Source organism: Glandiceps talaboti, chromosome 5 (assembly GCF_964340395.1).
Source record: "Glandiceps talaboti chromosome 5, keGlaTala1.1, whole genome shotgun sequence".
Taxonomy (NCBI): Eukaryota; Metazoa; Hemichordata; class Enteropneusta; family Spengelidae; genus Glandiceps; species Glandiceps talaboti.
This window is the reverse complement of record NC_135553.1, coordinates 14,118,323-14,133,223: the sequence shown is the minus strand read 5'-3', so window position 1 is coordinate 14,133,223 and position 14,901 is coordinate 14,118,323. Positions and strand designations below refer to the sequence as shown.

Here is a 14,901-nt window from a genome sequence, read left to right as displayed (position 1 = left end):
ACTACGCCAAAACGATTTGGAGCGACCCATCCTCCCAACCCCAGTGCACATTTCTATTTGCAGTATACTTTGCTCAAAATATGCCGAAACCATACTCATACCATAGACAGTAGAGGGGTCTCCCCCTCTACTGTCTATGCTCATACCCATTCCTTAACAATATGCAATATTCTTGAGCGAAGTGATTGGGCTTTAAATACTATATTGTCTAGTTATAGACAGTGTCTGTGACAACAAAGTATTTGTGCATGTGTTCGAATGTGGGATGGTGTGAAACACTTGACAAGGGGGTGAGAGTATGACCTGTTGGCTGCTAATGATTATCTGTATGGCTACTGGACACTATGATTGTCTGTGTTTTGTTTACTTAAGTCCAAGCTATTATCCAAGTGTGAATTTATTGTCTTGGCCATGGACAGTTTGTCTGTGTTTCAACAAAAGATTTTAACAGTTGTTTGTTTGTATTAGGCTGTAGCATGCAGCTTGTTCCATCTACAATATTAATGTTGGTTTTTCTATAGTGCTTTCCCACTCTGTGTTCAAAACGCTTTAGAAATGTGTCTACATTGTATTCAATGATATGTCTTCCAAGAATTGGATCATGATATTGACAGAAATTGTCATTTTATCTCCACAGCACATGGTTCATTCAGTGTCTTCAATTTTAGAAGAGAATGCATGATAGAAGCTGGGACACCAGCTGTTGTGTGTATAACCAATATAAGACGTCATTGTCATTATACATGAAAGTTGTGTATAATTTATAAAAAAAACATGAGATGTGTGGTTGTAGTTAGTTCATACTCTGTACCCTCTACAGTGATGTTGACATGGAGGGTATGAGACGAACTTACAAATTAACTCGAATATTAAGGAAGCTGTAGGAAGTCAGCTACCTGATGAAAATGAAGAGACATAGTGGGCAAGTTCTTTCAATTACATACAAGTTATTTACCTCAGTTAATTATCAGGGAAGGTCCAGCCAACCGAACATATAACTTCTAATGAAAAATACTTACTACATTGTGCAATTTTTCTTCCCAAATTTTATTTATTATCAATAAGCATACCTGTTCTAGAACAATTTTAAAGTTTGACATGTTACTTCACTACATTGGTCTGGCTGAAAGGCTAAATAATTACTATCAGGACAAGCCATTACAGGCTTTATGAAGCAAATAAAAATGCTCCTGTGTTTTATGATCCCTATGATCAACAATCATTTGACCTTTACTTGACCCAAGCATGGAAGTAACATTGCTTCAAAGAGCCAATCACATTCTATGATTGCCTTCAAACTGGCCACATGGATGAGAATTTGGTATTTATTTTGGATTTTTATTTGATAAAACAAATTCACTATGTTTTTCTACTTGAAAAAATAATGTGAAATAACATATACTAAGTCTATGTTCATAACTCAATAAACTGCAAAACATTAAACAATGTATAAAATGTTTGTTATTGTACGTACAATAACAAACTTTTTACACTTTTTCCATCTTTTTTCAATGTAATGAGTTATGAACATGGACTTGGTATATGCTCTTTCGCATTATTTTTTCAAGTATAAAAACATAGTGTAAAATAAAAATCCAAAATAAATACCAAATTCTCATCCATATGGCCACTTTATTTGAGTATGTCAATTCAGAAATAATACTTTCTCCTCTTTACTTGTTGGCTAATGATGTCAAAAGTATCACCAATTCAAGCTAATGCAGTCAGTAACCTCCACAAATTAAATGCTCTTGCATTATTACCATGTAGTTCCTCATATTGTACAGCCCTTTGTAAGCAAATTTCACATTTCTGATGACTAATCTTTGTAGAGGTATATATGCCAAATATAAGCTTACTCAATGATCTGTATTTTTTCTTGACAGTTACACTGCGAACATATTTATTTTCCAAGAGAAAGCAGAAGCAGCGAATCAACAAAGGCAAACAAGAAGAATTTAATTGGAGAAAGTTACAGGCAAGACATTTTTAAAAATAGCGCCCAATGGCATTGTAGCACAATTATACAGTTTTTAAAAATGTTTACCCAAATGCTGATCCATGCTAGGTATAGGTGTTCATGTGCTGAATGACAATCCAGTTGCCTATCCAACCCTGTTGTAATCTTTGCAATATACCTGATCATTTGGCTATTGCTATGGTCATGGTCTTGTTGCTAGGCACATTTACATACATTTTTGAATGTTTATTCACTTGTCTATTAATCCCTGTTGTTATCTTTGCAATATATGTGATTTGGCTGTTGCATGGACTTGGTCTTGTTGCTAGGCATATTTGCATACACTTTTTGAATGTTTGTTCACTTGTCTAAGAATCCCTGTTATCTTTGTGAAATACACCACCATTTGGCTGTTGCTATGGGCGTGGTCATGGTTGCTAGGGGTATTTGCAAACATATTTTGAATGTTTACTCACTTGCCCACCAGATGTTATTTGACCAAAATATACTGCCATTGGCTGTTGCTAAGGACGTGGTCATGGTTGTTAGGGCCAATTGTGTCAAAAAACTTTGAAGAAAACCTGCAGAATAACACTTTTAGAAACATCTCACCAAGTTTCAGTCTCATTGACTGAGTACTTTTTGAGATATAAGTTTTTGACCAAAATTCACATTTTTACACCTAATGTGCATATCACAGAGATCATTATATGGTTAATATTTCTTCATCTATGCATCAACAGATTCATCCCCATTAAATTTCAGCCAAATCTGCTCAGTCGTTTTGGAATTAAAGATTTTTGACCAAAAATACACATTTTAGCCCTAATTTGTATATCACTGATGGAATCATCATATTATGAAGAATTTTTAATGTAAGCACCCCTAAAAACGTTCCCACCAAATTTCAGACCGATCTGCCCAGTACTTTTTGAGTTTAAGTCTTTTGACCAAAAATCATACACCGGTGGTAAGATCATTTTCATTTGAACAATTTCCCAACTAGACACCCAAGCTAATACACCCACCAAATAATATGGCAATCGGTCTTGTTGCGTTTTTTTGACTTTAAGTTGTTACACACACACACAGACAGACACTATGCCATGCCTATAGCACTACTGAACCACATCAGTTCAGTTGTGCTTAAAAACAATTTTTGGGATATGTTTTTCCAAGATATGGATTTTGTAGTATAATATTACTTTATGAGAGGTTACTTAGATGTACACATGGCTTTGGCTTTTAACTGTCACTGCCAGTAACAGTCTGGTTAGATCATGATGCATGTGATTACAACTTTGGGTTGTAATGAGTCATTCTATGGTACATCACCTATATTGTTTGCAGTTTCATAGCAAAAGAAGGTTAAAGATGGACTTTTCTATCACTTCTTTTGCCTACGGTTATTCAAGAGATCTATGAACATTGAATTTTCTTAAGTATTCAACTACACTTTACCTGTGGATAAGTATTCATGAATATTCAATGTTTAACTTTTACATGTTCATGGATCTACTGAATACTCATAACGCAGTGTCCCAGAGTAAAAGATGCCGTGCAAGATCTCATCTTTAACTCTCTGTTTCTATGAAACTGTGATGCAAAACCATTAAATGACTCTGCAGAACCCATAGTTTATGAAAAGACCTGTATTTCCAAGAGCTGCATTCCCCTTAAGTGTCAGTTAGGTTTGATAAGTAGTGATGTTTCCAGTGGTGTCACTAGTAGGTGACAAATGTAGTTTCAAATTTCATCCTGTTTCAGTGATTTACATTTATTGTTTAATTTTAATTTTTAAGATTGCTGAAATTGTCAAGAAGGAGAGCTATGCTCAATAAGAGCTCAAGCATATCAGGTTTAGAAAAAAAGTTTTATGCAGCTGTTATGACAACACAGTATATGTGTCAAGTGCGCTAGGACACAAACACTGATGATGCTAGTACATCAGTTTCAGAAGGTGATATTGCAGTCAGTAGAAAGCAAAATCGCAAAGCATGCGCCCCCTCACATGGAGATCAGGTAGGGTCTCCACCTTTTTTCACAGACTATATGACAAGCATAAAAAGGGTTGTCAAAAATGGGTGAAGGGCCTATCCACTCTCGAAGTGAAGGGGCATCATCGCTGATAGGTGTGCCAAAGGATGCACCATCAAGGGCCACAAATCATCATTATTTAGTCCGTATCATTACCACTTGGGCAGTGACTAATTGATGATTTATGAGATTTAAACTGTATTTTAATAGAAGTTGAGAAGTTTGCATTTCTGTTTTTATGTGAGTATGCAATTAGTGTGTGTATGACTGAGCCAATGTGTACAGAGATTTAAACCCCGATATTCCTACTTTATGGTTTATAGCTACAATGCTATTGTGTGTCCAAATATGATCCACCTTCTAAATGTGGATAAACACAGTTATCTATAGCCCCAGTCTATATAAAAATGACATATTCCCTACTTTACCCCATAGAAAGTATATAGCTATAATGCTATTGTGTCCAAATATGATCCACCTTCTAAATGTGGATAAACAGTTATCTATAGCCCCAGTCTATATATAAATGACCACATATTCCCTACTTTACCCCATAGAAAGTATATAGCTATGATGCTATTGTGTCCAAATATGATCCACCTTCTAAATGTGGATAAAGTTATTTATAGCCCCAGTCTATATATAAATGACCACATATTCCCTATTTTACCCCATAGAAAGTATATAGCTATAATGCTATTGTGTGTCCAAATATGATCCACCTTCTAAATGATGTGGATAAACACAGTTATCTATAGTCCCAGTCTATATATAAATGACCACATATTCCCTACTTTACCCCATAGAAAGTATATAGCTATAATGCTATTGTATGTCCAAATATGATCCACCTTCTAAATGTGGATAAACACAGTTATCTATAGCCCCAGTCTATATAAAAATGACATATTCCCTACTTTACCCCATAGAAAGTATATAGCTATAATGCTATTGTGTCCAAATATGATCCACCTTCTAAATGTGGATAAACAGTTATCTATAGCCCCAGTCTATATATAAATGACCACAAATTCCCTACTTTACCCCATAGAAAGTATATAGCTATGATGCTATTGTGTCCCAATATGATCCACCTTCTAAATGATGTGGATAAACACAGTTATCTATAGTCCCAGTCTATATATAAATGACCACATATTCCCTACTTTACCCCATAGAAAGTATATAGCTATAATGCTATTGTGTGTCCAAATATGATCCACCTTCTAAATGGGGATAAACACAGTTATCTATAGCCCCAGTCTATATATAAATGACCAAATTTTGCCTACTTTACCCCATAGAAAGTATATAGCTATAATGCTATTGTGTGTCCAAATATGATCCACCTTCTAAATGATGTGGATAAACAGTTATCTATAGTACCAGTCTATATATAAATGACCACATATTCCCTATTTTAGCCCATAGAAAGTATATAGCTATAATGCTATTGTGTCCAAATATGAATCACCTTCTAAATGATGTGGATAAACACAGTTATCTATAGCCCCAGTCTATATATAAATGACCACATATTCCCTACTTTACCCCATAGAAAGTATATAGCCATGATGCTATTGTGTGTCCAAATATGATCCACCTTCTAAATGTGGATAAAGTTATTTATAGCCCCAGTCTATATATAAATGACCACATATTGCCTACTTTACCCCATAGAAAGTATATAGCTATGATGCTATTGTGTGTCCAAATATGATCCACCTTCTAAATGTGGATAAACACAGTTATCTATAGCCCCAGTCTATATATAAATGACCACATATTTCCTACTTTACCCCTCAGAAAGTATATAGCTATAATGGTATTGAGTGTCCAAATGTGAACCCCCCTTTGTCCATAGTATGGTCGTAGTCATCACCAAACCTGCCACCATTCTCAGAAATTTGTTCACCCGCCTCTTTAACCTTTTCCTCAGCCTCAACAATTGTTTCATCCGTCTCACCACTCGTTTATTTCTCTTCACTGTCGTCAACATTTGGCCTAAAATAATATTCCAAAAGAGTCAGAGGTCAGATGAATTCAAAATATGTTGAAAACAAATAAAGCGGTTCACTGAGTAGCTTTCCATAGCGAAAACAAGTTGAAGAGGTCAGTGACCAACAGGTGGGTACAATGTATGTATAATATCTGTGTGTGTGTGTGTATGTATGTATGTATGTATGTATGTATGTATGTATGTATGTGTGTGTGTGTGTGTCTGTGTGTGTGCATATGTATGTATGTATATATGTATGTATGTATGTATGTATGTATGTATGTATGTATGTAGAGATTCAGCATTCCATCATATTATGTAATTGTCTTTCAGATGAGCATGCGACAGTACTCAGAGAAAAATCTCTGTGCGAGCTTAAAATTACTGTGTGGTCGGATTGAAATAGCAAAAGTGATATGGACCAAAGCCTCAAATCATATTGGTATAAGCATAGTACATGTATGGGGGTGGGGTGGGGTATACTTGTAAGTAAACCAGAGACTTCTTTGATTCAACATACTGGTAAATTACAGTGTGAAGCCAGATAGGGCTTCTGATATCAACAGTAATTCTTAAACTAATAACCGATCTTCAGCTCACGTCTGTGTAAAAGATAATGGCTGTGGCAGGATTAGGGTGAAAAGGGAACGAAACCTTGCAAATTCATGTTGTTTGATAAATAGTTTGAGGCTGAATTAGGTCAAATATGTTAGTTTCAGGTGCTTGGAAGGTTTAAACAAAAGCCAAGGCATGACTGTGTTCACAGTCCACTCCGGCAGCCCTTGGCTATGCGATGTATGGTCGTTTTTTTTAAATTAGCACACCTGTCCGCGGGTCTAGCAACTAGACAATACAGCACTCTGTAACTAGTATTTTTGTGATGAAAGCAGAAACCAGAGTATGGAATACTTGAGTTGTTTGATAGAATCATGGACATTACACCAGATTAGGATTAAAATCTTGGTTTGGATAAACCCAGCCTTCGCTGAGTGTTTTCATACCCAGACTGTCATGGTAAGAGATGAACAAGCTAACTTAAATTTCAACCACCAACACAGCTTATAGCTAGAGATATAATTTACATGTAAAAAAAAACTATTGATCACACATCCTTGGCACTGATAGGTGTAATGTAATGATTTAGAAGAAAGTTCTTTTGTATCTGTAACATTTTTTTTATGTGAGTAAATGAAAATGGTTACGCAAGTCAAAGCTAAGTCACTGAAGTGAGTTAATCAAATATGCCATTTATATTTTATAATTAGAATTCTATGATTGCCATCTCTTTTACTTGTATTTAACAGGTGTTAACTCTACATGTGTAAAGCCATATGATCCTGCCTGTGTTTTGGAGACGTTTCTTCCAATCTTGACAACAATTTATGTCCTCATAGCCAATATTCTGTTACTCAATCTGCTTATTGCTGTATTTGGGTTTGTAAATTTCTGTTATTAATTGGTACTTGGAAATTTTGGCATTGAAATCAACTGATTTGTTCAGTACATAACTGGACGAAGTTCAGTGATTCTGTGAGAATTGCAGTTGAAACCGTGTGTGTGTGTGTGTGTGTGTGTATCAGTGTGTGTCTGTGGGTTCACCCTCATATCTCTGGCATGTACCATCATTGACTGACTGTTGATTCCTTGAAAACAAGATGATTAAACTGCATGTTTCTAGTATTATTTCAAAAGGACCAGGGTGCTTTCGTATGTCAAGTTTGGAGAGAGTTTAAGAAATGCATATTTCAGAGAAATTGGTTCCCAATGCACAATCTACCTCAAAGGCCCACTTCTAATTGTAGATTGAAAACTGTTGGTTACTAAAGAAAAAGGTTATGTAGAACAAAAGAATGATCCCATGTAATCCTTATTAAGATAACACTGTGATTACTTGGGATTGAAACTGAGCCCTTTAAAACTATTTACTCGTTTTTCCTGTCCACAGAAATATTTGAAGTAGAGGAATTTGCAGCATCGTCACACTGAATCGTGACAAATTGACGTCTATAAAGATCGAAGAAGAGGAAGCAGCAGAAGATGATGATTGGTCAGTTATAAATTCTGTCATGGATACACACTTCATATTGTTATGAATGAGTGCTTTCTGAGATCTGTTCTGCAAATAAATGACGACGCAAATATTATATTTGTATGAACAGTGTTTTATAGTGTGAAAACTTCAGGGGCAGAGGATACATTAACAATTCTTAGTTAGGCTTGGAGTGTATAGCGGGAGAGAGAGAGAGAGAGAGAGAGAGAGAGAGAGAGAGAGAGAGAGAGAGAGAGAGAGAGAATAATGTTACGTTTCACTTACTTAGGAGGAACAACATCTAATTAGTATTATAGTACAACCTACGTCTCACCATGAAAATAACAACCTTGTATGTAGACACACACAAACGTAAATACACATACACTATCACACATCCATATCCAGATCGTAATGGCCATAGTCGTTTCTCATCAATCCCTGCAATTTGTTAGAGTTTCACGTACCCCACGTGGTTTGTACTATAAATTGGTTTTACAAAAAAACTTCATCAGAAATAGGCAAGACATTTCAAAGGGGCACAAACTGAGTATATGTGTTTCGGGGGGGGGGGGGGGGGGGGGGCAAATACGTTTGACCATAAATCACAAGTTACATTTTGTATTCTGCATATTTAATCATCACTTGCTACGTAGAACTCACACCTGGTATTTAAGAATAATTCATAAACATAAAACGATTATAGAACATAATTTGTTCTACAGGTATGTCAACGAGAGCATTATTATTATGCTATCAACATTAGGACTTTACCTGTCGTTTAGTGGCGTTTCACTCCCGTCATCTCTGATCTCATCATCATCATCATCATCATCAGACTTGTATCCTTCTGTAGTTTGCTCTGATTTGGCCTTTTCTGATATAAATAACGTAGAGCTCTTTCCATGCTGAAACTGAAAGTTGCCAATTTATTGAGAGTATTGATTGTGTAGGGTGAAAAGATGCAATCTTAGTGTTAGAAAATAGTATTTGTGGGATGGAGCTCGTCATAGCAATTTTGAGTGAAATACTGAATACTACTCTGGCCAGCGAGGTCTTGGTTTATTAAGGGAGCAATCATTTTTTTACTGCTGGGTGGGGGGGGGGGGTTCCCACCTAAATTTGGATGGGGGGGGGGGGGTGTCATCATTTATACAAAGTGAATAAAGGGGGGGGGGGGCTTTAAGATTCCCACCTGTGAATTATTTTTTTTCTCCCTTGCCTATACTGGAAGCATTTTTTCCTCTCCTTCCTTTAGATATCTAGATTGTTTTGCACCAACACTACAGTCGCCGGGGGGAGGGGGATGATGGGGGTATACCGGTAGATTTTTCCTCAAGGCTGACGAAAAGTTTGAAAACAGCCTGCCCCTGCCCCCCCCCCCCCCCATCACTTAATTCTAAAGCATGATGACCCCCTCCCCCTAAATATATCATATTCAAATGACAGATATTTTTTATCAAGGCTCAGTATGGACTGCTTTACTGTCTTGTAAATACCCACTGAGATCCAGGGATGACACTATTATATATTAATTATTGACTTCACAGGGTAAAAATATTTCAAAGGTAGTTTAATAGCATATTGACAATGAAAGGTAGTGGAAAAGCTTGGAGGATTTTAACTCTTAAAGCCATTTTTTGGGATATTCACAGACACTTTTATACAATAATTTCCAAGATTTACAAGACAGCACCAACATGGAAAAGGCAACTACATATGGTTAAAATATTTTTGAAATAAAATTTCATAGCATCTTGACAGTAAGAGGTGGAGGGAAGAGCTGGATACTGGGATATGTCCATCTCTTATGGGGAGTCCAATAGGGGGTCTCTTTCCATAGAAGCTTTGGAATTTTTTTACTCTTAAAGCCAATTTTGTTGAATGTTATTGTTGGTTTAATGCATGAGTGACCTCTGGGGTTAGGGAGTCCTAGGGGTTTCCCCCTGGTAGATCTGGAGTTTTTTGTTTCTATTTAGGCAATTTTAGGTTATTCATAGCCTCTGAGGTAATATTTCTAAGCTTCGAAATGCTATTAAAATAAATATAAGTTTTTAAATACACCTCCCATGTCACATAAAAGTGGGCCTGTAATATTGGTTATGGGGCATTAATTTTGCTTGTACATACATACATACATATACCACAGGCCGAAGAGAAGAAACTGACCAGTGCCTGACATGTGAAATATCTGTCATGATTCGACAAGCGTCCTAGTTGGAGAGGTATACTATCAGGTTGAACAGTACACTCAAACTCCCGAGCAACAATATGGTCTGTCTTTTTATTCCATCAACCAATAATATACGGATTTTTTTTCAAGCAACTAAATTTGGTATCTTTCCCCCCCCCCCAAATCTTCCAAGCCCCCCCCCCCCAGGATATCAAATGGTCCACCCCTAATTTAGTTCTGAAACAGCTATAGTACAGAAAACTTTTGTATGACAATTTCTATTTAAAAATGAATGACATATATAACATTTCATTATTCAAATCCTGTTCAAAAACATTTCGTTAAAATTAGCAGTTTGGTCAATGAAGGGATCAGTGTTTTGAGTCAGTGCCATGATTAAACTTAACAATTATGAACTAAGGACAAACAAATTAATATCTTGAAGAGTGCAAACTGGCCAATGCATTGACAGTTATTGACATCGGTCTACAATTAAATTATATTAACTCCATTTCTAATAATATTGTACTTGGTAATTAGCTGAATTAATCTATGGTAATGGTTCACTAATCAGAGAGATATTCTTGAAAGTTTGGTTTAATACTGTAGTAGTAGTAGACCATGAATATTTTGTATGTCCTTGAACAGACAATCACACTTCTCATAGGGTTCCTGTCTAAAGAGCTTTATACATGTGAAGCAATGGATTTTGGTTTAACTTAGCAATTTACCAGATACGCTTAAAATTACTGAGATGTAAAATTAACTATGTAGTGCGGTATTATGCTTTGAGAACAAAGTGTCTTTTGCAAGAACAAGGAGAATGTTTCTTGTCAACAAATGGGGGGGGGGGGGGTCAGTGTGTTTTTTTATTTGTCGGAGGGGGTTGGTTTATTTTGTGGATGAATCGCAGGGTGTCACTATTTTACTCGAACAAAAAGTCATCGGTCCACCCCCAGCTTTAAAAACGAATCAGATCAGATCTAAGGCAGACACGAACTAAAAACTGTAATTGTTGTTCGATGTGATATATAACATAAGTGGGTAACAACAGTGTTTCTGTTATGCAGATATCATCACCCTCTAATCAAGATTATACAAGCGACCTATCGGTCAGAATAGCTCCGCTGTTCTTTTTATTTTTTATTTTGGTAACATGTAGAAGTGGTTCAGTTCTTCAGCTCTTCACTATGCAGTTTTGTTTTAGCGATGTAATAAAGTGGTTAGTGGTTTCATATGATGTCTCACTATAAAACACATTTTACACAGAAGTTGGTAATGTATTGTACTTTTATACCATAGTCACCATTTTATAACAAAAATCTACTGTTATGAAAAATTGCACAAAATCTCAGAAAAAAAATGACTGGGAAATGCACACAAGAAAAAGAAAAAAAAGAGGATTTTGAGGTTGGCTATAAATAATTCCAGTGTCTTACAGCTTTAACCCTGGAAAATTTTAATGATGAATGAAATAAACTAGGGATCTAAAATAATTTTGAGGCAATTTGAATTTGAATTTTTTAACAAATTTACCAAGTCAACAACATTCAACTTGTACTAGTTGTAGTAGATATATATAGGGAAGAAATGTATTTATCGCCATCTTAGTTTCCGTACGGCGACAATCCCAAGTACCCGGAAGAGAATCATTCTCAGCCATACGTTATAGTGGTAACACTCGTTCATGTTCGATTACCTTTCATAAAGAAAACACAACGAAATGGTTGAAGTGATCTTTTTTTATTTCTTTTCATCACAACAACAAAATCTGTGTGATCAAAAGTGTTGTAAACTAAACCAGAAAGAATTATCGGACTGGCTAAACTTCCCGATGAACTGGAGTAAGGTCCAAGTCCAAGTAAGCCCCGATAGTACGTGAGAAAATCGTCTCAAACTAGCGATATAACTTTCAAAATATAACTTGACATGTCTTCATTTGTTAGAGTTATACAATTCAAGACGGGTTTTCACTCGAAAACAACAATTCTGTGAATAATGACACTCTGAACGCAGCGATTTCTCGGACGACGTTACCACTGCACTGTAACGTATGGCTGACAACGACTTGCTTCCGGGTTAGTCCCTCGTGCATCCGGGTACTTGGGATTGTTGTGCATTACCACTTCGGCAATTTTGATGCTGTAATTTTGCCACCAATATTGATCGTACAAAAACAAAACTCCATAAATGAACCACAAAGTACTTTCCCTTTCAAAATGTGGTAATTTTAGAAAGAGTATTATCATTTTTATTGACGACTGACTCTGTCAAAAATCGTTTCATACACTTCAGTTCAGGCATGCACGACTTCTCACTTGATCGTGAGGGGCGTATACTGGAATGAACCATTCTGTAGGAGGGTGCAAAATTTGGATTTGAAGTTTACAACCCTGTTTCGAACAAACACTTGTCATTTGGGCGCACAATGCATAGAATTATGACTATAGCACATATTACATTGCTTGTTTGATGTCAATAGTGTCTTTTGAAAAGTGGCAGTTTACTTAAAGTCTCGTGGACTGATTTCCAATATGGCGTCGGCCATAATGCTCATTAACATATTCATTTTTTCTTTAAATTACAAAAAAAAAATCATATAAAATAGAAAAGAAGATGTGCTCACTTGAAATTAACAAATCTGAGTAAGCTACCCCCTGCGCATCAACACACCAGATATCAAAGCAATCTGACAAGAAGTACGTAAGAAGATGATGAAAATGTCATTTTATGAAAAAAATCCTAAAAAATTGAAAATGGCGCAAATAAACTTGGCATGAACAAATCTGAATAGCCTCCCCCCAGGGAACATGCACACCAAATATCGAAGAATTCTGACTGTCACTTTCGGAGAAGATGATGAAAGTATAAAAGTTTGACGGACACCTATGATTCACTCTACTCTCTATACTCTATACAACCTATACCTAAAGCTATGCTTTCAGCTTTCGATGACAGCGGAGCTAATAAAAGTGGTCTGAGGAACAATTAAACTAACGTCCATCCAATAATTTATATCTGATTCAACAAATTTATAAGTTAATGTCTATCTTCGAAAATCGAGACCTCGATGACCAGAGTAGTATTTACTCTTAAACTAGAAAACAACTCCAATGACCTGATACTTCTGAGAAGGTCGGACTCCCTTAGGGGTGAGATCAATAGTTCACTGTAGGACAAAAAACTACATTTTTTTAGTTAGACCTCAAACCCCCACCCCTACTCCCACCCCCTTCTAACTAAATTGGTCAAAATTGATAAATGTTTCTTACATCACAATCAATATCAAATCAGTAAGTAGAAGTAATGATATGAATACAGGGCTGTGTAGTTAAGAAGCTGCTTTTTTAGTAACACTTTATTGTCTTGTCTAAAAGCCTGACCACAACAACAACAACAACAACAACAACAACAACAACAACAACAACTGTAGAATACAGACATCATGGATTTTGACCTCCTTCGCTCCATGTAATCAGTGTCACACATTTACTATGGGCGAAAATTTTATATTTCTTGATTTGACTTTTTTTCAAAATATTTTATTTTGGGGTGCAAAACCGATTCAATTGATCTCACCCCGTAATCTGTCATTTTGTTAGTTAATTGCAAATTGTCGACCTTGAGAATGTATTGTCTCCGGCCTTCCTGTAGTAATGTTCGTGTTTGAATGATATGAAAATTAACCACTCGAATGTTTCAAGTTCAAAATCAACATACCTGTTCTAAAATGGAGATTTGCAGATTCTGATCTATATTGATACTGGTCATCGCTTGTTTTATCATATTTTTGATGCCCCAGTCCTCAAACCAGCTACCCGTCTCAGTTTTTCCAGCAGTCTCATCACTCATTTCTTTCTCTTTACTGTCACTGGACTTTGACCTAAAATAATATTCCAGAAGAGTCAGAGGTCAGAGGTCAGATGAACAAAATTTTTGAAAACAAATAAAGCAGTTCACTGAGATTTCCATTTTGATAACAAGTTGAAGAGGTCAGTGACCAACAGGTGGGTACAATGTATGTATGCATGTATGTATGTATGTATGTATGTATGTATGAATCACCACTGTATATTTGTGTCACATAAAAGGTTTATTTCCTGGTAGGATTCTCAGGCTGAAATTCAACATATAGTTCTATATCAGAGTTTATCAATTCTCGCTATCTGCAATACAATTCTATGCATCGCTAAGGAGTCAAATGGAACGCAGTCTCACGACCGCGCTTGCATTTGTCGACACCTACACTTCTGGTCGCCTATGTCAATACACGTGAATGTTTCTTCCAAACAGTTTAATTTGTAACAAATAAGATAAACGCAAGTTTTAAGCTCATATAATTATGGAGGTGGGAAATTTACATATGTACAGTATCTTTCCAGAGCAAAATTACAAGAGATGTCTACAACTGAAAATGTGAAAGAAACATTCCTGTGTATTAGCATAGCCGACCGGAAGTGTAGTTGTCGACATTAGATAGCGTTGTCGCGCGACTTCGTTCCATTTGACTCCACAGTGATGTGTAGAATTGTATTGCAGGTAGCGAGAATTGAGCTGCACACACTGTAGGTGATATCTCTTTGGGAAGCAATGGTTTACAGCCTTAACCGAATTTATAAGATCTTGTTAAAATCACTCAGAAATAATCCCCATTGAAATGTAGTTTAGAAGCTTTATTTGTTCAAATCATTATCCACAGAACA

At 36.1% G+C, this 14,901-nt stretch overlaps 2 protein-coding genes across 2 annotated transcripts in view; both read right to left on the bottom strand.

Annotated features, from left to right (window-relative positions):
- Positions 1 to 14,901, bottom strand: part of LOC144435392 (transient receptor potential cation channel subfamily M member 8-like) — a 103,016-nt gene that overhangs the window by 41,098 nt on the left and 47,017 nt on the right. The window lies entirely within an intron of this gene.
- The window catches only part of LOC144435978 (uncharacterized), a 35,113-nt gene continuing 25,789 nt past the window's right edge, over positions 5,578 to 14,901 (bottom strand). Inside the window, exons 5-7 of the mRNA XM_078124629.1 lie at positions 13,919 to 14,081; positions 8,800 to 8,939; positions 5,578 to 6,001 (exon numbers count right to left, since the gene is read on the bottom strand). Coding sequence (XP_077980755.1) covers positions 5,971 to 6,001; positions 8,800 to 8,939; positions 13,919 to 14,081 — 334 coding nt within the window. The 3' untranslated portion in view covers positions 5,578 to 5,970. The remainder of the gene's footprint in view (positions 6,002 to 8,799; positions 8,940 to 13,918; positions 14,082 to 14,901) is intronic.